General features: G+C 41.9%; 1 protein-coding gene across 1 annotated transcript in view; it reads left to right on the plus strand.

Moving 5' to 3' along the window:
• Positions 1-3,919, plus strand: part of LOC106584450 (DNA-directed RNA polymerase, mitochondrial) — a 48,936-nt gene extending 45,017 nt beyond the window's left edge. Inside the window, exons 20-21 of the mRNA XM_045706004.1 lie at positions 835-908; positions 3,496-3,919. Coding sequence (XP_045561960.1) covers positions 835-908; positions 3,496-3,545 — 124 coding nt within the window. The 3' untranslated portion in view covers positions 3,546-3,919. The remainder of the gene's footprint in view (positions 1-834; positions 909-3,495) is intronic.
• Positions 3,920-25,039: the final 21,120 nt, after the last annotated feature.

Below are 25,039 nucleotides of genomic sequence, written 5' to 3' on the forward strand. Positions count from 1 at the left end.
GAAATACTGTCAAAAGTACAGTCGTACTGATTTGTAATAGATTGTAATAACCCCAATTGAAAAAGCAAACATTGGCTGTTGATTACTTTTATTTACTTTGATCACTTTTTTTACATGGTGGGGTCGCAAAAATGTTTTTGTCAAAATGGGTTCGCTGGCCAAACGAGTGTGGTAACCCCTGGCATAAACTGTAAAAACAGACATGTACAGTAATTATGGTAGAGAAATGGTTCTAAAACATGTGGAGCTTCCTGCTGCGATCAGTCTATCTCTCTCTCTGCTTGTACTTTTTAAACCTGGAGTCGCCATAGCTGGACTTTAATGGTAAAGCATACACACACATTAAAGTAGTAGTTTGAGCACTGTAGAAACTAAATATACTAAACATTAGATGGGTTTTTAACTATGCCATCAAATACAGAAATGGCTTTAAAAGTGCACAGATTCCCAGACTATACCTTTAAAAGTGACTGTTTAGAAGCTTGACAGACCACTGGTGTTTACAGTAAAAATACAATTTTTACGGTTAGTCAGGTTGCTTGTAAAAAGTTAGGTTTTTACAGTAATCACTTGGTGTTGTGTTAAGTGTACATAGTATCCACACTGTTCCTTCGGTGGGGTAATTGGGCATCCAGGCCAGCCCCTCATCTCCTGTGCCAAGGCCCCGTGAGGTCATGGCCCCTAGGAGGAGAGAGGCGAGATGAGGAAGGCAGTAGCTTAAAGAGATGAGACTGCACCACTGCCCTGCTCTCTTCAATAACAGGGTCTCCTGATCAACCTCTCACCACAACAACAACTTAATAAGCACTTAATCTGTCATCCTTTCTCCTCCAGGAGCGAGGTCAAAAAGAGTACGTTTTTGGAGTACCGGAGAATGCTGCTGCTACTGGGCAAAGTGCCCCAAACAGGTCAGTGTTTCTCTCTCTGCATCGTGCTCTCTCTATCTCTTTCTCTCTTTGTCTGCACCCTACCTGTGTCTCAGTTGGTAGAGCACGGTGTTTGCAACACCAGCATGGTGTGTGCAACGCCAGGGTTGTGGGTTCGATTCCCACGGGGGGCCAGTACAAAAAAAATATATAAAAAAATGCATGAAATGAAATGTATGCGTTCACTACTGTAAGTCGCTCTGGATAAGAGCGTCTGCTAAATGACTAAAATGTAAATGTACAGGACCTGTGTATTCTGCTCATCAGATCCATGGAATAATCCCCACAGCGCAGGGGTTGATTGATTAAAATGTCCGTTCTGTCAGCACCACACCCTTCTGCCCATCATTCCTGAAGAAAGCTTTTGTGGTTGTTTAACCTCTGTCCACCTGCGGCTGGTTGGTACCAGCAGCTCCACCCGCCATGTAAAGTCTCCTTATATGACTCAGGCAGGTGTAGTGGTGTCTGAACCACACAGAGGCCATCACTACGGTAACCCCTGGCTGTTTCCTTTAACAGAATACAGTGGAGTACTAGCTGAATACTAGCTAGACATTGTTATACAACAGGGGTACTCATGTACTATTTGAGAAGGTCCCGTCATGCAAAGGTCTGGATGGATATAGTCACTTATCGGCGTAGTAACAAAGCCCCACCTCACAACCCATGCGACCCCAAACTGTTCACACCCCTCTTGTTGGCGGAGAGTACATTTTTTAGTAAATATACATACTAGTCAAAAGTTTGGACACATCTACTCATTCAAGTGTTTTTCTTTATTTTTACTATTTTCTACATTGTAGAATAATATTGAAGACATCAAAACTATGAAATAACACATATGGAATCATGAAGTAACCAAAAAAGTGTTAAACAAATCAAAATATATTTGATATTCTTCAAAGTTGCCACCCTTTGCCTTGATGACAGCTTTGTACACTCTTGGCATTCTCTCAACCAGCTAAACCTGGAATGCTTTGACCAACAGTTTTGGAGTTCCCACATGCTGAGCACTTGTTGGCTGCTTTTCCTTCACTCTGCGGTCCAACTCATCCCAAACCATCTCAATTGGGTTGAGGTAGGTTGATTATGGAGGCCAGGTCATCTGATGCAGCACTCCATCACTCCCTTTGGTCAAATAGCCCTTACACAGCCTGGAGGTGTGTTGTCATTATCATTTGTTTTGTAATAGGACAGTCTAAGCAAACTAGATGGGATGCCATATCGCTGCAGAACGCTGTTGTAGCCATACTGCTTAAGTGTGCCTTGAATTCTTAATAAATCACAGACAGTGTCACCAGCAAAGCACCCCCACACTATCATATCTCCTCCTCCATTCTTCACGGTGGGAACCACACATGTGGAGATCATCCGCTCTCCTATTTTGCGTCTCACAAAGACACGGCAGTTGGAACCAAAATCTCAAATTTGGACTCATCAGACCAAAGGAAAGATTTCCACCGGTCTAATGTCCATTGCTCGTGTTTCTTGGCCCAAGCAGGTCTTCTTACTAGTGGTTTCTTTTCAGCAATTAGACCATGAAGGCCTGATTCATGCAGTCTCCTCTGAACAGTTGATGCTGAGATGTCTGCTACTTGAACTCTGAAGCTTTTATTTGGGCTGCATTTTCTGAGGCTGGTAACTCGAATGAACTTATCCTTTGAAGCAGAGGTAACTCTGGGTCTTCCTTTCCTGTGGCGGTCCTCAAGAGCCAGTTTCATCATAGCGCTTGATGGTTTTTGTGACAGCACTTAAAGAAACTTTAAAAGTTATTTGAAATTTTCCGCATTGACTGACCTTCATGTCTTAAAGTAATGATCGACTGCCGTTTCTCTTTGGTTATTTGAGCTGTTCTTGCCATAATATGAAATAGGGCTATCTTCTGTACACCACCCCTACCTTGTCACAACACAATTGATTGGCTCAAACACATTAAGAAGGAAAGAAATTCTACAAAATGAACTTTTTAAGAAGGCACACCTGTTAATTGAAATGCATTCCAGGTGACTACCTCATGAAGCTGGTTCAGAGAATGCCAACAGTGTGCAAAGCTGTCATCAAGGCAAAGGGTGGCTACTTTGAAGAATCTCAAATATAAAATATATTTTTTGCTTACTACATGATTCCATATGTGTTATTTCATAATTTTGAGGTCTTCACTATTATTCTACAATGTGAAAATAAAGAAAAACCCTGGAATGAGCAGATGTCCAAACTTTTGACTGGTACTGAATGTAAATAAGGTATTTCCGGGTTTTTTTGTACCTTTTTTTGCTTTGTCACTTTGGGGTATTGTGTGTAGATTGGTGAGGGGTCTGAATACTTTTCGAATTCACTGTATATAATGGTAGGGAGAACATTGACTCCTCCTATATAGTGTCCTATAGAAGTCAACAGCGTTGCGTTCACTGCGGCTCCAAAGGTAGATGGATATTAGACTTGATCAAACACTCAGAATTGGACCACAATATTTGACCGATCAAAACGTAGACAATCATCACCCATTAATGTATCCTCCACTACGTCCCACCCCTTTTCCCTGACGTGAGGTTGTGTTCTTGTCTCCCAGGCGACTTTGATCTCCAGCAGGTGAAGGAATCCACTTACTTCTTCAGCTAAGAGGAACAGACTGACAATCAGACCAACAGGATTCAAAAGCCAATGGATGAGATGAGTGGGATTGACAGACAGTGAGGCTGAACACTGAGAGGGCTGTGTGGGGACTGGGAGGGCTTGTCTCCCTCAGCCGTCAGATGATTGATCCACTGCCCGCTGGGTGAAGCCAAGGCTTTCTGCAACAGCTCCATCACACATAATGACATTTCCCCTTTTACCTTTTGTGTGTGTGTGTGTGTGTGTGTGTGTGTGTGTGTGTGTGTGTGAGAGAGAATGAATGATATCCCTTGTCAGAAAATGTGAGCGTTGTTATACGTGTGTGTGTGTTCCGCGCACCTCTGTGTCCTCCCATAATAAACACCTTCACTATAAAGAGACTTCGAAGAATGTGAGTGATCAGTGTGTTCCCTTCCTATCTATCTCTGTCCACAGTGTTCTGATCTGCCCGTTCCCTCCCTCCCTCTAACACCTGGCTGATTAAGCACATGATAGTGCCTCTCATTGATTGAGGCACCCAGGAAGAGATGCCCACTCTGACATTTAGAGCCACACCTCATTTACCTCGCAGGTTTCCACTGGAGACAGTTACTCTCACTCACAGAGAGAGGGAAGAAAAATAGTAATGATGGATGGATGGATGGATGGATGGATGGGAAGGTGGCTGTGAGGGAGGACGTCATGAATTGTCCTCACAAAAACAATTCAGTTTTCTAAAAATATCTGCAGCTGCCATCTGTCTCCTGAGATTGTTTACCAAGTCCTCATAATGTTCACAAGGGATTACAAAGAGATAATATTTACTCTATAGGTGTGGATACATCTTATTCTGAGAATAACTTTAACTCCAATGCCTTGTTTCATATCAGAGCCATCTGTATTCATGCTTCATGCCACAGTTGTTGGATTGGGTACATTTTCTAATTTAAACTGAACGGGCTGGTTTTTATTCGCCCGTCCCCGATATGCCTCTCGCTGTGCTATAAACCTGTTGATTGTGAAAGGTCTGTTACCACTGACATTTCAATGACAAGCAAACCAATCGAGCGTCATCGAATGGCATAAAGCACTCCCCTACATGTCTCTTCTCCCCGGCAATGTTGATGTTCAAGGGAACAGCTCTATTTGTTACTGTGAAGTGCTTTCAGGTTCTCAGACACTTACGCATATCCCCTTTCACAACTTGGTCACTGACGCATAGCGGAGAGCTCTGTCTGCAGGACCTGAGCAGAACACTATGGAGTGGATAGTGAAAGGGTTTAAGTTGTCAGATCAATAGTATTGACTCATACGGGGGGGAGTGTGGGGGGGGGGAGAATGGTTCACTTCTGAGAGGGATTAATTTTTTTTTGTCAGTGAGCATTTCTCCTTTGCCAAAATAATCCATCCACGTCACAGGTGTGGCATATCAAGAAGCTGATTTAACAGCATGATCATTACACAGGTGCACTTTGTGCTTGGGACAATAAAAGGCCATTCTAAAATGTGCAGTTTTGTCACAACACAATGGCACTGATGTCTCAAGTTTTCAGGGAGCGTGCAATTGACATGCTGACTGCAGGAATGTCCACCAGAGCTGTTGCCAGATAATTTAATGTTAATTTCTCCAACGTCGTTTTAGAAAATTTGTCAGCACGTCCAACCGGCCCAGACCACGTGTAACCACGCCAGCCCAGGACCTCCACATCCGGCTTCTTCATGTAGCCTGGCGAAAGTAAACAGGACACAAACTAATTTGGGGTTTATTCTGTCGAAGCATACATTTTAAATAGGATAATGTAGAAGGGAAATCTCCACAAGATGAAGTCACCAAGTAAAGTTCAGTCTAAATTACAACCAAGTGAAATAAATCTGTTTTAATAAAGTGCATAAAACAATGAGTACAATAAGTACCAAGTGAAATGCCTAAACGGTAGTGGCTCTGCTTTCTATAGAAAAACAAAATACAGAGACCACAATGTTCAGTTAGAATGGACTTTCTAACATTTCAAATATCTGGGTACAAGATGTCCTTAAATAAAATGATAATGTGCATGACATAATTATTATAATTTTTTTTTTAATTGTCATAAAATATGAATACTTGCCAACACACATGATACCCTAACCCCATATGGAACAATAGATCCTTATCTCACCCATACTGTACTGGGGGAAATATCGTATCAACAGAAGTTACAATACTAAAATGAAACAAAATACAACACCCTGAAGCTTTACACGAAGTAGAATGTCATTCTGATAATTACTCACGCTTCAAATAATGTTATCAACTCCACAACGTGGTTCTTAGAGCTCTGGTATTCAGCTAGCAAGAAGCTAACTTCGTCATGTTAATCTGAAAGTATCAACAGGTTAACATGACCGTCTGGCATAAATATTACAAAACAAACTTATACAGTGCAGATGATGCAAAATATGATATTCCGGTACAAGAGTAAGACAAAAAGTATAATTTTTTTCCACACTGAGCATGCGCAATCCCATAACCGCTTGCTCACCTTATTTATGGATCTCTTAAAGGAACAGTACTATCTAGTGGATATAACTGAGTGCAGGCTCCCAAGTGGGTGGGCCTATACCCTCCCAGGCCCACCTAAGGCTGCGCCCCTGCCCAGTCATGTGAAATCTGTAGATTAGGGCCTAATTAATTAATTTCAACTGACTGATTTCCTTATATGAACTGTAACTCAGTGAAATTGTTGAAACTGTTGTATTTTGTGCTCATATTTTTGTTCAGTATACAGTGCCCTCGGAAAGTATTCAGACCCTGTGACTTTTTTTCCATATTTTTTTTTTCTTCTCAGCAATCTACACACAATACCCCATAATGACAAAGAGGAAAAAGGTTTTCTGAAATTTTTGCAAAAAAACAGAAATACTTTATTTAAACATAAGTATTCAGACCCTATGCTATGAGACTCAAATTGATATCAGGTGCATCCTGTTTCCATTGATCATCCTTGATGTTTCTATAACTTGATTGGAGTCAACCTGGGATAAATTCAATTGATTGGACATGATTTGGAATGTCACACACCTGTCTATATAAGGTCCCACACTTGACAGTGCATGTCAGAGCAAAGACTAAGCCATGAGGTCAAAGGAATTGTCCGTAGAGTTCCGAGACAGGATTGTGTCGAGGCACAGATCTGGGGAATGGTACCAAAACATTTTTGCAGCATTGAAGGGCCCCAATAACACAGTGGCCTCCATCATTCTTAAATGGAAGAAGTTTGGAACTGCCAAGACTCTTCCTAGAGCTGGCCGTCCGGCCAAACTGAGCAATCGGGGGAGAATGGCCTTGGTCAGGGAGGTGACCAAGAACCCAATGGTCACTCTGACAGAGCTCTAGAGTTCCTATGTGGAGATGGGAGAACCTTCCAGAAGGACAACCATCTCTACAGCACTCCACCAATCAGGCATTTGTGGTAGAGTGGCCAGACGAAAGCCACCCAGTAAAAGGCACATGACAGCCCGCTTGGAGTTTGCCAAAAGGCACCTAAAGACTCTCAGACCATGAGAAACAAGATTCTCTGTTCTGATGAAACCAAGATTGAACTCTTTGGCTTGAATGCCAAGCGTCAGGTCTGAAGGAAACCTTGCACCAACCCTACAGTGAAGCAGTATGGTGGCAACAACATGCTGTGGGGATGTTTTTCAGCGACAGGGACTGGGAGACTAGTCAGGATCGAGGGAAAGATGAACGGAGCAAAGTACAGAGAGATCCTTGATGAAAACCTGCTCCAGAGCACTCAGGACCTCAGACTGGAGCAAAGGTTCCCCTTCCAACAGAACAACCACCCTAAGCAAACAGCCAAGACAATTCTCTGAATGTCCTTGTGGCCCAGCCAGAGCCCGGACAGGAATCCGATTGAACATCTCTGGAGAATCCTGAAACTAGCTGTGCAGCAATGTTCCCCATCCAACATGACAGAGCTTGAGAGGGTCTGCAGAGCGAAATGGGAGAAACTTCCCAAATACAGGTGTGCCAAGCTTGTAGTGTCATACCCAAGAACACTCGAGGCTATTATCGCTGCCAAAGGTACTTCAACAAAGTACTGAGTCAAGGATCTGAATACTTATGTAAATGTGATATATATACAGTGCCTTGCGAAAGTATTCGGCCCCCTTGAACTTTTCGACCTTTTGCCACATTTCAGGCTTCAAACATAAAGATCTAAAACTGTAATTTTTTGTGAAGAATCAACAACAAGTGGGACACAATCATGAAGTGGAACGAAATTTATTGGATATTTCAAACTTTTTTAACAAATAAAAAACTGAAAACTTGGCCGTGCAAAATTATTCAGCCCCCTTAAGTTAATACTTTGTAGCGCCACCTTTTGCTGCGATTACAGCTGTAAGTCGCTTGGGGTATGTCTATCAGTTTTGCACATCGAGAGACTGAAATTTTTGCCCATTCCTCCTTGCAAAACAGCTCGAGCTCAGTGAGGTTGGATGGAGAGCGTTTGTGAACAGCAGTTTTCAGTTCTTTCCACAGATTCTCGATTGGATTCAGGTCTGGACTTTGACTTGGCCATTCTAACACCTGGATATGTTTATTTGTGAACCATTCCATTGTAGATTTGGCTTTATGTTTTGGATCATTGTCTTGTTGGAAGACAAATCTCCGTCCCAGTCTCAGGTCTTTTGCAGACTCCATCAGGTTTTCTTCCAGAATGGTCCTGTATTTGGCTCCATCCATCTTCCCATCAATTTTAACCATCTTCCCTGTCCCTGCTGAAGAAAAGCAGGCCCAGACCATGATGCTGCCACCACCATGTTTGACAGTGGGGATGGTGTGTTCAGGGTGATGAGCTGTGTTGCTTTTATGCCAAACATAACGTTTTGCATTGTTGCCGAAAAGTTCGATTTTGGTTTCATCTGACCAGAGCACCTTCTTCCACATGTTTGGTGTGTCTCCCAGGTGGCTAGTGGCAAACTTTAAATGACACTTTTTATGGATATCTTTAATAAATGGCTTTCTTCTTGCCACTCTTCCATAAAGGCCAGATTTGTGCAGTATACGACTGATTGTTGTCCTATGGACAGAGTCTCCCACCTCAGCTGTAGATCTCTGCAGTTCATCCAGAGTGATCATGGGCCTCTTGGCTGCATCTCTGATCAGTCTTCTCCTTGTATGAGCTGAAAGTTTAGAGGGACGGCCGGGTCTTCGTAGATTTGCAGTGGTCTGATACTCCTTCCATTTCAATATTATCGCTTGCACAGTGCTCCTTGGGATGTTTAAAGCTTGGGAAATCTTTTTGTATCCAAATCCGGCTTTAAACTTCTCCACAACAGTATCTCGGACCTGCCTGGTGTGTTCCTTGTTCTTCATGATGCTCTCTGTGCTTTAAACGGACCTCTAAGACTATCACAGAGCAGGTGCATTTATACGGAGACTTGATTACACACAGGTGGATTCTATTTATCATCATTAGTCATTTAGGTCAACATTGGATCATTCAGAGATCCTCACTGAACTTCTGGAGAGAGTTTGCTGCACTGAAAGTAAAGGGGCTGAATAATTTAGCACGGCCAATTTTTCAGTTTTTTATTTGTTAAAAAAGTTTGAATATCCAATAAATTTCGTTCCACTTCATAATTGTGTCCCACTTGTTGTTGATTCTTCACAAAAAATTACAGTTTTATATCTTTATGTTTGAAGCCTGAAATGTGGCAAAAGGTCAAAGTTCAAGGGGGCCGAATACTTTCGCAAGGCACTGTATATATGTTTTTTTTATGTTCATAGATATGCAGAAGGGGGAAAAAATAACTGTTTTTGCTTTGTCGTTATGGATTATTATGTGTAGATTGATGAGGAAAGTGTTTTTTAATCAATATTAGATTAAGGCTGTAATAAGGCAAAATGTGGAGAAAAAAATCTAGGAGTCTGAATACTTTCCGAATGCACTGTATTACTGAATCTCATCTGGGCCAAGGCACAGGAATTGTAATTACTTCGTATTGCCCACAAGTCATAATTTCCTAAAGTGCCGTCAGGAAAAGAAAGTCATAGAAACGTGGCCATGCAGCCAAGAATGAAAAGCAATTCAAACTTATGACAGTGACAGGGAGAACTCGTTCTCTGGGACTCTCCTAATAGACAGATGGAGGATGCATAGCCTAAAATGCTCTTGGGAGCTCACCCACTCACTATTATCATACTGTACCAACGAGCAATACTAATATCAAAGAGGGTATAGCAGTCAAAAACAATCTTTTGGTATTTTTTTCATTTGTCCGCTGTTGATACACTCCCAAAAATGTTTTGGGATGCGTTTTGCATCATCATAATGATGTGGTCAGTGACACTTTGCTTCTTCAAAGTCCAATATCTTGAAAACATGACTGCTGACATGTAAAACATTTTACGACTGTATCAACAGTGGACTAGTAATAAAAATACAAAGTACATTGTTTTTGATTGGAGTTCCCCTTTAAGCAGTGAGAGTCAGTGTTGGTTGCTACCTCAGGGTATTTGTGTGTGAATTAAAAATAGCTGGGGGAAATGGCTATATTCTCTGTCCGCAGAGCTTTCTTCAGCTCCTCTGGGCTATAATACGGTAACATAATACTGTACAAGCCTCATAGTGACAGTCCTCCTTGAATGTCACATGTCACTTCCTATAACAGACTTGTCATTATACGATCTTCATTTGTCCTGTGCAGGAGCTATGACAGTTGACTTGTCTGGAAAGCATGTATTTGAATAATTGGGATAAGACCTATGATTTCAAGCAGGAAGCATTCCCAGTCTGGCGTGATCCAAAATACAGACAATTGTTATTTGGGGCAGCAGGTAGCCAGCCTAGTGGTTAGAGCGTTGGGCCAGTAACAGGTTGCTGGATCGAATCCCCGAGCTGACAAGGTGAAAATCTGTCGTTCTGCCCCTGAACAAGGCAGTTAACCCACTGTTCCCCGGTAGGCCGTCATTGTAAATAAGAATTTGTTCTTAACTGACTTGCCTAGTTAAATAAAGGGTAAATAAAAGATACTATTGTTAAGATACTTCAAATAATTATTGATAAGCCTGTAGGCTTGTTACCTACACGCTTCAGGTTTGCAATACAGCTGAATGGTAAGTACAAATCCTGCATTTGGAATGGATATTGGTTTGATTTCTTTTTCTTGGTGCCATCTAGTGAGCATGGTTGGGAATTACAGAAATTTTACCAATATATTAGTAGCAGTACTGGATCGGAACAGGTGGTGTCGCTATGGTTCCACTGCATGCAGTGGAAGGCAGTTGACACTGCTATCAGCATAGGTATATTTCTACATTCATCAATGTACATTTTATGATGTCTATTTTTTCCCCCCCCACACTATCATATCTCCTCCTCCATTCTTCACGGTGGGAACCACACATGTGGAGATCATCCGCTCTCCTATTTTGCGTCTCACAAAGACACGGCAGTTGGAACCAAAATCTCAAATTTGGACTCATCAGACCAAAGGAAAGATTTCCACCGGTCTAATGTCCATTGCTCGTGTTTCTTGGCCCAAGCAGGTCTTCTTACTAGTGGTTTCTTTTCAGCAATTAGACCATGAAGGCCTGATTCATGCAGTCTCCTCTGAACAGTTGATGCTGAGATGTCTGCTACTTGAACTCTGAAGCTTTTATTTGGGCTGCATTTTCTGAGGCTGGTAACTCGAATGAACTTATCCTTTGAAGCAGAGGTAACTCTGGGTCTTCCTTTCCTGTGGCGGTCCTCAAGAGCCAGTTTCATCATAGCGCTTGATGGTTTTTGTGACAGCACTTAAAGAAACTTTAAAAGTTATTTGAAATTTTCCGCATTGACTGACCTTCATGTCTTAAAGTAATGATCGACTGCCGTTTCTCTTTGGTTATTTGAGCTGTTCTTGCCATAATATGAAATAGGGCTATCTTCTGTACACCACCCCTACCTTGTCACAACACAATTGATTGGCTCAAACACATTAAGAAGGAAAGAAATTCTACAAAATGAACTTTTTAAGAAGGCACACCTGTTAATTGAAATGCATTCCAGGTGACTACCTCATGAAGCTGGTTCAGAGAATGCCAACAGTGTGCAAAGCTGTCATCAAGGCAAAGGGTGGCTACTTTGAAGAATCTCAAATATAAAATATATTTTTTGCTTACTACATGATTCCATATGTGTTATTTCATAATTTTGAGGTCTTCACTATTATTCTACAATGTGAAAATAAAGAAAAACCCTGGAATGAGCAGATGTCCAAACTTTTGACTGGTACTGAATGTAAATAAGGTATTTCCGGGTTTTTTGTACCTTTTTTGCTTTGTCACTTTGGGGTATTGTGTGTAGATTGGTGAGGGGTCTGAATACTTTTCGAATTCACTGTATATAATGGTAGGGAGAACATTGACTCCTCCTATATAGTGTCCTATAGAAGTCAACAGCGTTGCGTTCACTGCGGCTCCAAAGGTAGATGGATATTAGACTTGATCAAACACTCAGAATTGGACCACAATATTTGACCGATCAAAACGTAGACAATCATCACCCATTAATGTATCCTCCACTACGTCCCACCCCTTTTCCCTGACGTGAGGTTGTGTTCTTGTCTCCCAGGCGACTTTGATCTCCAGCAGGTGAAGGAATCCACTTACTTCTTCAGCTAAGAGGAACAGACTGACAATCAGACCAACAGGATTCAAAAGCCAATGGATGAGATGAGTGGGATTGACAGACAGTGAGGCTGAACACTGAGAGGGCTGTGTGGGGACTGGGAGGGCTTGTCTCCCTCAGCCGTCAGATGATTGATCCACTGCCCGCTGGGTGAAGCCAAGGCTTTCTGCAACAGCTCCATCACACATAATGACATTTCCCCTTTTACCTTTGTGTGTGTGTGTGTGTGTGTGTGTGTGTGTGTGTGTGTGTGTGTGTGAGAGAGAATGAATGATATCCCTTGTCAGAAAATGTGAGCGTTGTTATACGTGTGTGTGTGTTCCGCGCACCTCTGTGTCCTCCCATAATAAACACCTTCACTATAAAGAGACTTCGAAGAATGTGAGTGATCAGTGTGTTCCCTTCCTATCTATCTCTGTCCACAGTGTTCTGATCTGCCCGTTCCCTCCCTCCCTCTAACACCTGGCTGATTAAGCACATGATAGTGCCTCTCATTGATTGAGGCACCCAGGAAGAGATGCCCACTCTGACATTTAGAGCCACACCTCATTTACCTCGCAGGTTTCCACTGGAGACAGTTACTCTCACTCACAGAGAGAGGGAAGAAAAATAGTAATGATGGATGGATGGATGGATGGATGGATGGGAAGGTGGCTGTGAGGGAGGACGTCATGAATTGTCCTCACAAAAACAATTCAGTTTTCTAAAAATATCTGCAGCTGCCATCTGTCTCCTGAGATTGTTTACCAAGTCCTCATAATGTTCACAAGGGATTACAAAGAGATAATATTTACTCTATAGGTGTGGATACATCTTATTCTGAGAATAACTTTAACTCCAATGCCTTGTTTCATATCAGAGCCATCTGTATTCATGCTTCATGCCACAGTTGTTGGATTGGGTACATTTTCTAATTTAAACTGAACGGGCTGGTTTTTATTCGCCCCGTCCCCGATATGCCTCTCGCTGTGCTATAAACCTGTTGATTGTGAAAGGTCTGTTACCACTGACATTTCAATGACAAGCAAACCAATCGAGCGTCATCGAATGGCATAAAGCACTCCCCTACATGTCTCTTCTCCCCGGCAATGTTGATGTTCAAGGGAACAGCTCTATTTGTTACTGTGAAGTGCTTTCAGGTTCTCAGACACTTACGCATATCCCCTTTCACAACTTGGTCACTGACGCATAGCGGAGAGCTCTGTCTGCAGGACCTGAGCAGAACACTATGGAGTGGATAGTGAAAGGGTTTAAGTTGTCAGATCAATAGTATTGACTCATACGGGGGAGTGTGGGGGGGGGGAGAATGGTTCACTTCTGAGAGGGATTAATTTTTTTTTGTCAGTGAGCATTTCTCCTTTGCCAAAATAATCCATCCACGTCACAGGTGTGGCATATCAAGAAGCTGATTTAACAGCATGATCATTACACAGGTGCACTTTGTGCTTGGGACAATAAAAGGCCATTCTAAAATGTGCAGTTTTGTCACAACACAATGGCACTGATGTCTCAAGTTTTCAGGGAGCGTGCAATTGACATGCTGACTGCAGGAATGTCCACCAGAGCTGTTGCCAGATAATTTAATGTTAATTTCTCCAACGTCGTTTTAGAAAATTTGTCAGCACGTCCAACCGGCCCAGACCACGTGTAACCACGCCAGCCCAGGACCTCCACATCCGGCTTCTTCATGTAGCCTGGCGAAAGTAAACAGGACACAAACTAATTTGGGGTTTATTCTGTCGAAGCATACATTTTAAATAGGATAATGTAGAAGGGAAATCTCCACAAGATGAAGTCACCAAGTAAAGTTCAGTCTAAATTACAACCAAGTGAAATAAATCTGTTTTAATAAAGTGCATAAAACAATGAGTACAATAAGTACCAAGTGAAATGCCTAAACGGTAGTGGCTCTGCTTTCTATAGAAAAACAAAATACAGAGACCACAATGTTCAGTTAGAATGGACTTTCTAACATTTCAAATATCTGGGTACAAGATGTCCTTAAATAAAATGATAATGTGCATGACATAATTATTATAATTTTTTTTTTTTTAATTGTCATAAAATATGAATACTTGCCAACACACATGATACCCTAACCCCATATGGAACAATAGATCCTTATCTCACCCATACTGTACTGGGGGAAATATCGTATCAACAGAAGTTACAATACTAAAATGAAACAAAATACAACACCCTGAAGCTTTACACGAAGTAGAATGTCATTCTGATAATTACTCACGCTTCAAATAATGTTATCAACTCCACAACGTGGTTCTTAGAGCTCTGGTATTCAGCTAGCAAGAAGCTAACTTCGTCATGTTAATCTGAAAGTATCAACAGGTTAACATGACCGTCTGGCATAAATATTACAAAACAAACTTATACAGTGCAGATGATGCAAAATATGATATTCCGGTACAAGAGTAAGACAAAAAGTATAATTTTTTTCCACACTGAGCATGCGCAATCCCATAACCGCTTGCTCACCTTATTTATGGATCTCTTAAAGGAACAGTACTATCTAGTGGATATAACTGAGTGCAGGCTCCCAAGTGGGTGGGCCTATACCCTCCCAGGCCCACCTAAGGCTGCGCCCCTGCCCAGTCATGTGAAATCTGTAGATTAGGGCCTAATTAATTAATTTCAACTGACTGATTTCCTTATATGAACTGTAACTCAGTGAAATTGTTGAAACTGTTGTATTTTGTGCTCATATTTTTGTTCAGTATACAGTGCCCTCGGAAAGTATTCAGACCCTGTGACTTTTTTTCCATATTTTTTTTTCTTCTCAGCAATCTACACACAATACCCCATAATGACAAAGAGGAAAAAGGTTTTCTGAAATTTTTGCAAAAAAACAGAAATACTTTATTTAAACATAAGTATTCAGACCCTATGCTATGAGACTCAAATTGATATCAGGTGCATCCTGTTTCCATTGATCATCCTTGATGTTTCTATAACTTGATTGGAGTCAACCTGGGATAAATTCAATTGATTGGACATGATTTGGAATGTCACACACCTGTCTATATAAGGTCCCACACTTGACAGTGCATGTCAGAGCAAAGACTAAGCCATGAGGTCAAAGGAATTGTCCGTAGAGTTCCGAGACAGGATTGTGTCGAGGCACAGATCTGGGGAATGGTACCAAAACATTTTTGCAGCATTGAAGGGCCCCAATAACACAGTGGCCTCCATCATTCTTAAATGGAAGAAGTTTGGAACTGCCAAGACTCTTCCTAGAGCTGGCCGTCCGGCCAAACTGAGCAATCGGGGGAGAATGGCCTTGGTCAGGGAGGTGACCAAGAACCCAATGGTCACTCTGACAGAGCTCTAGAGTTCCTATGTGGAGATGGGAGAACCTTCCAGAAGGACAACCATCTCTACAGCACTCCACCAATCAGGCATTTGTGGTAGAGTGGCCAGACGAAAGCCACCCAGTAAAAGGCACATGACAGCCCGCTTGGAGTTTGCCAAAAGGCACCTAAAGACTCTCAGACCATGAGAAACAAGATTCTCTGTTCTGATGAAACCAAGATTGAACTCTTTGGCTTGAATGCCAAGCGTCAGGTCTGAAGGAAACCTTGCACCAACCCTACAGTGAAGCAGTATGGTGGCAACAACATGCTGTGGGGATGTTTTTCAGCGACAGGGACTGGGAGACTAGTCAGGATCGAGGGAAAGATGAACGGAGCAAAGTACAGAGAGATCCTTGATGAAAACCTGCTCCAGAGCACTCAGGACCTCAGACTGGAGCAAAGGTTCCCCTTCCAACAGAACAACCACCCTAAGCAAACAGCCAAGACAATTCTCTGAATGTCCTTGTGGCCCAGCCAGAGCCCGGACAGGAATCCGATTGAACATCTCTGGAGAATCCTGAAACTAGCTGTGCAGCAATGTTCCCCATCCAACATGACAGAGCTTGAGAGGGTCTGCAGAGCGAAATGGGAGAAACTTCCCAAATACAGGTGTGCCAAGCTTGTAGTGTCATACCCAAGAACACTCGAGGCTATTATCGCTGCCAAAGGTACTTCAACAAAGTACTGAGTCAAGGATCTGAATACTTATGTAAATGTGATATATATACAGTGCCTTGCGAAAGTATTCGGCCCCCTTGAACTTTTCGACCTTTTGCCACATTTCAGGCTTCAAACATAAAGATCTAAAACTGTAATTTTTTGTGAAGAATCAACAACAAGTGGGACACAATCATGAAGTGGAACGAAATTTATTGGATATTTCAAACTTTTTTAACAAATAAAAAACTGAAAACTTGGCCGTGCAAAATTATTCAGCCCCCTTAAGTTAATACTTTGTAGCGCCACCTTTTGCTGCGATTACAGCTGTAAGTCGCTTGGGGTATGTCTATCAGTTTTGCACATCGAGAGACTGAAATTTTTGCCCATTCCTCCTTGCAAAACAGCTCGAGCTCAGTGAGGTTGGATGGAGAGCGTTTGTGAACAGCAGTTTTCAGTTCTTTCCACAGATTCTCGATTGGATTCAGGTCTGGACTTTGACTTGGCCATTCTAACACCTGGATATGTTTATTTGTGAACCATTCCATTGTAGATTTGGCTTTATGTTTTGGATCATTGTCTTGTTGGAAGACAAATCTCCGTCCCAGTCTCAGGTCTTTTGCAGACTCCATCAGGTTTTCTTCCAGAATGGTCCTGTATTTGGCTCCATCCATCTTCCCATCAATTTTAACCATCTTCCCTGTCCCTGCTGAAGAAAAGCAGGCCCAGACCATGATGCTGCCACCACCATGTTTGACAGTGGGGATGGTGTGTTCAGGGTGATGAGCTGTGTTGCTTTTATGCCAAACATAACGTTTTGCATTGTTGCCGAAAAGTTCGATTTTGGTTTCATCTGACCAGAGCACCTTCTTCCACATGTTTGGTGTGTCTCCCAGGTGGCTAGTGGCAAACTTTAAATGACACTTTTTATGGATATCTTTAATAAATGGCTTTCTTCTTGCCACTCTTCCATAAAGGCCAGATTTGTGCAGTATACGACTGATTGTTGTCCTATGGACAGAGTCTCCCACCTCAGCTGTAGATCTCTGCAGTTCATCCAGAGTGATCATGGGCCTCTTGGCTGCATCTCTGATCAGTCTTCTCCTTGTATGAGCTGAAAGTTTAGAGGGACGGCCGGGTCTTCGTAGATTTGCAGTGGTCTGATACTCCTTCCATTTCAATATTATCGCTTGCACAGTGCTCCTTGGGATGTTTAAAGCTTGGGAAATCTTTTTGTATCCAAATCCGGCTTTAAACTTCTCCACAACAGTATCTCGGACCTGCCTGGTGTGTTCCTTGTTCTTCATGATGCTCTCTGTGCTTTAAACGGACCTCTAAGACTATCACAGAGCAGGTGCATTTATACGGAGACTTGATTACACACAGGTGGATTCTATTTATCATCATTAGTCATTTAGGTCAACATTGGATCATTCAGAGATCCTCACTGAACTTCTGGAGAGAGTTTGCTGCACTGAAAGTAAAGGGGCTGAATAATTTAGCACGGCCAATTTTTCAGTTTTTTATTTGTTAAAAAAGTTTGAATATCCAATAAATTTCGTTCCACTTCATAATTGTGTCCCACTTGTTGTTGATTCTTCACAAAAAATTACAGTTTTATATCTTTATGTTTGAAGCCTGAAATGTGGCAAAAGGTCAAAGTTCAAGGGGGCCGAATACTTTCGCAAGGCACTGTATATATGTTTTTTTATGTTCATAGATATGCAGAAGGGGGAAAAAATAACTGTTTTTGCTTTGTCGTTATGGATTATTATGTGTAGATTGATGAGGAAAGTGTTTTTTAATCAATATTAGATTAAGGCTGTAATAAGGCAAAATGTGGAGAAAAAAATCTAGGAGTCTGAATACTTTCCGAATGCACTGTATTACTGAATCTCATCTGGGCCAAGGCACAGGAATTGTAATTACTTCGTATTGCCCACAAGTCATAATTTCCTAAAGTGCCGTCAGGAAAAGAAAGTCATAGAAACGTGGCCATGCAGCCAAGAATGAAAAGCAATTCAAACTTATGACAGTGACAGGGAGAACTCGTTCTCTGGGACTCTCCTAATAGACAGATGGAGGATGCATAGCCTAAAATGCTCTTGGGAGCTCACCCACTCACTATTATCATACTGTACCAACGAGCAATACTAATATCAAAGAGGGTATAGCAGTCAAAAACAATCTTTTGGTATTTTTTTCATTTGTCCGCTGTTGATACACTCCCAAAAATGTTTTGGGATGCGTTTTGCATCATCATAATGATGTGGTCAGTGACACTTTGCTTCTTCAAAGTCCAATATCTTGAAAACATGACTGCTGACATGTAAAACATTTTACGACTGTATCAACAGTGGACTAGTAATAAAAATACAAAGTACATTGTTTTTGATTGGAGTTCCCCTTTAAGCAGTGAGAGTCAGTGTTGGTTGCTACCTCAGGGTATTTGTGTGTGAATTAAAAATAGCTGGGGGAAATGGCTATATTCTCTGTCCGCAGAGCTTTCTTCAGCTCCTCTGGGCTATAATACGGTAACATAATACTGTACAAGCCTCATAGTGACAGTCCTCCTTGAATGTCACATGTCACTTCCTATAACAGACTTGTCATTATACGATCTTCATTTGTCCTGTGCAGGAGCTATGACAGTTGACTTGTCTGGAAAGCATGTATTTGAATAATTGGGATAAGACCTATGATTTCAAGCAGGAAGCATTCCCAGTCTGGCGTGATCCAAAATACAGACAATTGTTATTTGGGGCAGCAGGTAGCCAGCCTAGTGGTTAGAGCGTTGGGCCAGTAACAGGTTGCTGGATCGAATCCCCGAGCTGACAAGGTGAAAATCTGTCGTTCTGCCCCTGAACAAGGCAGTTAACCCACTGTTCCCCGGTAGGCCGTCATTGTAAATAAGAATTTGTTCTTAACTGACTTGCCTAGTTAAATAAAGGGTAAATAAAAGATACTATTGTTAAGATACTTCAAATAATTATTGATAAGCCTGTAGGCTTGTTACCTACACGCTTCAGGTTTGCAATACAGCTGAATGGTAAGTACAAATCCTGCATTTGGAATGGATATTGGTTTGATTTCTTTTTCTTGGTGCCATCTAGTGAGCATGGTTGGGAATTACAGAAATTTTACCAATATATTAGTAGCAGTACTGGATCGGAACAGGTGGTGTCGCTATGGTTCCACTGCATGCAGTGGAAGGCAGTTGACACTGCTATCAGCATAGGTATATTTCTACATTCATCAATGTACATTTTATGATGTCTATTTTTTCCCCCTTTGGAGAGAGTGTACATCTAAGAATAAATATTCATACACCTTACTCAGGACAGTATTTTGACCCTATGGGGCAAAACAATCAAAACAAGCTCTAAATGCATCCAACAAGTTTGTAGTCACAAGCTTGATGTAGTCATTGCATGCTAGGAATATGGGACCAAATACTACACTTTTTATTACTTTAATACACTAGAAATGAATTTGTCAAAATACTGATCACTTCTTCAAATTGGGGGACTGGATACATCAAGTGCTTTCATTTCTAAACGGTGAAACAGATATGTATGAAAATACCTTAAAATAAAAGGTGACATTTAGTACTGCCCCCTCATATGAAACATTTGATCACAAATCCAAAATCCTGGAGTATGGAGCTACAACCCCTGACATCTGGACTGAGCTGAAGAACCCGAGAGACATGATGGTGGGACAGAGAATAGAGCTGAGGCCAGACTGAAGGACAGCTTAGGCTGACCTTGAACGAGCGTCACTAAGAGTGTCACTAAGGCTGAACTGCTGTTCCAAAAGATCAAGGTGGAGGAGCTGAAGAGAGAACGCATCCCTGAAAGCCAGAGTGACAGCCAGTGAGAGAGAGGTGGAGGAGCTGAAGGCCGATGACAGCCAGACCAAAGGTGGCTGTGTCAAACTAACTTCTCTGCTAGTTTGGCGAATTTAGGACATGTTGGACCCTTCAATACTGACATTTTACATTGGTCCACAATAGAGACTTCAACAAACATTGGCACAGCCTACAACCCTACTTCAGATTCACTGACTATGATCCCTGCACTCCTGCATACATTAGTGTATTCCACAGGAGGCTGCTGAGGGGAGGACAGCTCATAATAATGGCTGTAATGGAGTTAATGGTATCAAATATGTGAGGACGGGTCATTACTATGAGCCTGTCCTCCCCATTAAGGGGCCACCAGCCGCCTGTGGTGTATTCATGTATCACAATACCCAGAAAGTTATGTTTAATGCCATATACGATTCTAATGGATAGAATGCACCTGCGTCTAATGCATTGTCTTCAGAGCTAGAGAATGGGGATGTGGTCTACATGCTTCTCTCCCCAAAGGCTACAGGCTCTATTGTGATATTGATTCCCAAACCCCCTTCAGTGGCTTGTAATGGGAATTTCAATGTGCTTTCCTTATAACTAATTTCTGTGTTCTATTCATGTGTTGTTCTAATAACCAATTTGTGTGTTCATGCAAGTGACTGATTTAACGAATTGTCACTTATCAGTATCTGCAATTTGGCAGTACGCCCAGACCTTGTTTTGAGAACTACAAAATATATCTCAGTTTCAAGGTCTCAGCTTAGAGAGAAGAAGCCTCATGAGATATTGGTCTGTCACATGTTATGAACCAGTATTTGTCGGTCACATGAATGAAACAAAACGGTAATGATTAATTAATTATGCTAAATCATGCAAATATAACTTGTCTGTGTATAGCCATATATAAGACAACTGTTGGGGCTGCCAAAGGGGAGATTAATATGTGTACTATGGTGTATTGAGTTGGTTGGAACCTCTCCAGCGCTCTGACAAAGGATGATTCATTTACGATTGACTTCGAGTGTCCCTGTGTTAGAATTTCCCCGACAGGCTTCCTGCTCTTTCCTATGTTAGGGGGGCACCAAGCTGTAATGTTGTAATTAACAGCTATCTCGTGAGCAGTTGTGGGGTTAAGATGTACCTCTATAATGATAAATATGCTTTTCTTTTTAAAGAAAACAATCTTTTTTTTTTTTTTTTTCCCAGGGTGAATTACAGAGCATTTATTTATTTTCCCTCATCTTTAATTGCAATTTCCCAATTTTTTTAAACCTAGTTTAGGCCCATTCTGTTGGATGTAGTCACTGGATGCAGACTAATTCAAGGTGATAATGAAGAAGAATGCTTCCTCTCTCTGCAGCAGTTATGAAGATGTCCGGTCCTTAGGCTCATGGATAATAATCATGCAAGTCTGAGGAGACATGAGCCCTGTGTCACGGTCACGTGCTGGGGCAACAGCACACACACACACACACACACACACACACACACTATGATACTTCTGGCCCTTCTTTGGACACTGTGTTACGTAACCTCCAGAGGAGCTTCATTTCCATACAACTCTCCTTCCGTGGCCTCCAACTGCTCTTAAATGCAAGTAAAACTAAATGCATGCTCTTCAACCGATCGCTGCTTGCACCTGCCCGCCCGTCCAGCATCACTACTCTGGACGGTTCTGACTTATGTGGACAACTACAAATACCCAGGTGTCTGGTTAGACTGTAAACTCTCCTTCCAGACTCACATTAAGCATCTCCAATCCAAAATTAAATCTAGAATCGGCTTCCTATTCTGCAACAAAGCATCCTTCACTCATGCTGCCAAACATACCCTCGTAAAACTGACTATCCTACCGATCCTTGACTTCGGCGATGTCATTTACAAAATAGCCTCCAAAACTCTACTCAGCAAATTGGATGCAGTCTATCACAGTGCCATCCGTTTTTGTCACTGCGACCTGTATGCTCTCGTTGGCTGGCCCTCGCTTCATACTCGTCGCCAAACCCACTGGCTCCAGGTCATCTATAAATCTTTGCTAGGTAAAGCCCCGCCTTATCTCAGCTCACTGGTCACCATAGCAGCACCCACCCATAGCACGCGCTCCAGCAGGTATATTTCACCGGTCACCCCAAAGCCAATTCCTCCTTTGGCTGCCTTTCCTTCCAGTTCTCTGCTGCTAATGACTGGAACGAACTGCAAAAATCCCTGAAGCTGGAGACTCATATCTCCCTCACTAGCTTTAAGCAGCAGCTGTAAGAGCAGCTTAACGATCGTTGCACCTGTACATAGCCCATCTGTAAATAGCTCATCCAACTACCTCATCCCCATACTGTTATTTATTTATTTTGCTTCTTTGCACCCCAGTATCTCTACTTGCACATTCATCTTCTGCACATCTATCACTCCAGTGTTTAATTGCTATATTGTAATTATTTTGCCACTATGGCCTCATTATTGCCATACCTCCATGATCTTACCTCATTTGCACACACTGTATATAGACTTTTTTTACTGTATTATTGACTGTATGTTTGTTTATTCCATGTGTAACTCTGTGTTGTTGTTTTTGTCGCACTTTGCTTTATCTTGGCCAGGTCGCAGTTGTAAATGAGAACTTGTTCTCAACTAGCCTACCTGGTTAATTAAAGGTGAAATATTTGTTTTTTTTAAATGATGGGTGGATGTACAGTATGTACTTATGTAACAGTTTAGTTTACGTCCCTTGCCTCGCCCCAACCTGGGCTTGAACCAGGGACCCTCTGCACACATCAACAACTGACACCCCACAAAGCATCATTACCCATCACGCCACAAAAGCCGCAGCCCTTGCAGAGCAAGGGCAACAACTACTTCAGGTCTCAGAGCGAGTGACATCACCCGATGGATACGCTATTAGCGTGCACCACCGCTAACTAACTAGCCATTTCACATCGGTTACACTTAGATGACAGATTCAATTAATTCAAAACAATGAATGCATCTTCAAAACCACACATTTCAGTATTTATTCAGCATGGGGTTATATTTTATCTCTCTTATTCGTGGGTCTTGTAATGGCTTAGCTTTGCAGTGTTACTGCAGTGCGGTGCCTGCCTGCCTCCGCTCCTCTGGCTTCCATTGTGTGGGTGTGCACAGAGCTCGCTCCCTGGCCCTTACACTGAAAGGCCCCGACCATTCATCCTCCACACTGAAGCTCATTAGAACTCTATAGAAGCACAATTGTGAGCCCCACATTAGACACTTCCTCACTGCTGCCACAGACACCACACAAAGAGCCAGTTTGCTGCTAAGCTAAGCGCATTGTCTTCTGATTCATAGAGTCTGGACCTCCATTCATGATATTAAGTTTGAGTGGTGGAATATCAATTGAGTGTGCAATGGCCCAGTATCTTTTTTAGAGACCAGGGACAGAAAGGAGCTCAGCTGGTCTGCAAGGTGCTGGATCTCAACAGGACCATTGTGGAGCTCTGAATGGGGGACCCCACTTTTTCTCTCCAATAGAGAGCAGAATGGACATCAAATGAATTCACAGGAACTTGTTTTCAGGGTATTTTCAAGAGCCGCAATACCAATGTCTCAATTATACCTCCTTCCCTTGGAATGCTACCTTGGAATCTGTCCCATTAACAAGTTGTGAATCCTAACGATGCTTTTCATGCCAAATATCAAGTCTTAAAAGATTACAATCCATGGGCAATCCATTTGTTGATAAGCATAGTCAATATCATCGAGGAAATCATCCTTGTTGTTACTTAGCAGAGTCATAGCCTGTTACCCCGTAGATTTATCCAAAGCGTTCGACACAGTTGATCATGAAATATTATTTGCTAAATTGCATTATTACAGTTTTCATGATCTTATATAATTATGTTTATGATAGAGAACAATTTGTATATGCAAATGGTTGTGCATCTACCAGGGCCAAGATATCCTGTGGCATTCCACAGGGTTCGATCCTTAGACCTGTGTTATTCCTAATCTATATCAATGACCCATTCTCTTTGCTGATGATACCAGCTTGATTTTATCCCACAAGAATTTCGATTCACTAATCTGAATGGTTCCATATAATCAAATTATCTTTAAATGTAAATAAGAATCTAACTTCTGTCACGGTCGTGATAATGGACGGACCAAGGCGCAGCGTGAGTTGGGTTCCACATATTTATTAGCAGTGAAAACTTAAACAAAAAACAATAAACATACAACTAACGTGAACTACATGGTGCTGAATGCACTCACACAAAACAATATCCCACAAACACAGGTGGGGAAAAAGGGCTACCTAAATATGATCCCCAATTAGAGGCAATGATTACCAGCTGCCTCTAATTGGGAACCATGCAAACCACCAACATAGAAATACAAACGCTAGAAACCCCCCTAGTCATGCTCTGACCTATATATGGTTAGGGCGTGACAACTTCGTTGTATTCACTGGTAAGAATAAGAAAGAAAAAAAATGGAAGAGCCAGAATCTCAATTGGTGGGAATTAAATGGACCAGGTTTAATTCACTAGATTCCTAGGTGCTGTAGATGATGGAAAGTTATCCTGGAAAAAGCAGCAAATTTGTATGATCAGAAAGATTAGTGGTTTGGTTCATCAGCCTTGCTTCCTAACACTATACTACAGCTTAAGTTACCCATATCTAATTTACTGCAATATTGTCTGGGCTATTACACGTGCTTCCTACCTACACAAATGACGCATCACACAGAATAAATTTGCAGGACTAGCCACCTCCTCTAACTACTTGGCTCCATCTGCCCCTCTGTTTAAGAAACTCAATATATTGTCTATCTACAACATTAATATACTCCATGAACCTTCATCTACAAATACGAATACCTCCCAGACAGCCTACCTAAACCTTCAATGGATTCTTCCACGTTAATTCCCAAATCCATGCATTCAACACATGACACTGCAATAACCTTCACCCTTCCCTCTGCCGCACCTCACATAGTCAATTCTCTAG

Source organism: Salmo salar, chromosome ssa23 (assembly GCF_905237065.1).
Source record: "Salmo salar chromosome ssa23, Ssal_v3.1, whole genome shotgun sequence".
Lineage (NCBI taxonomy): Eukaryota > Metazoa > Chordata > Actinopteri > Salmoniformes > Salmonidae > Salmo > Salmo salar.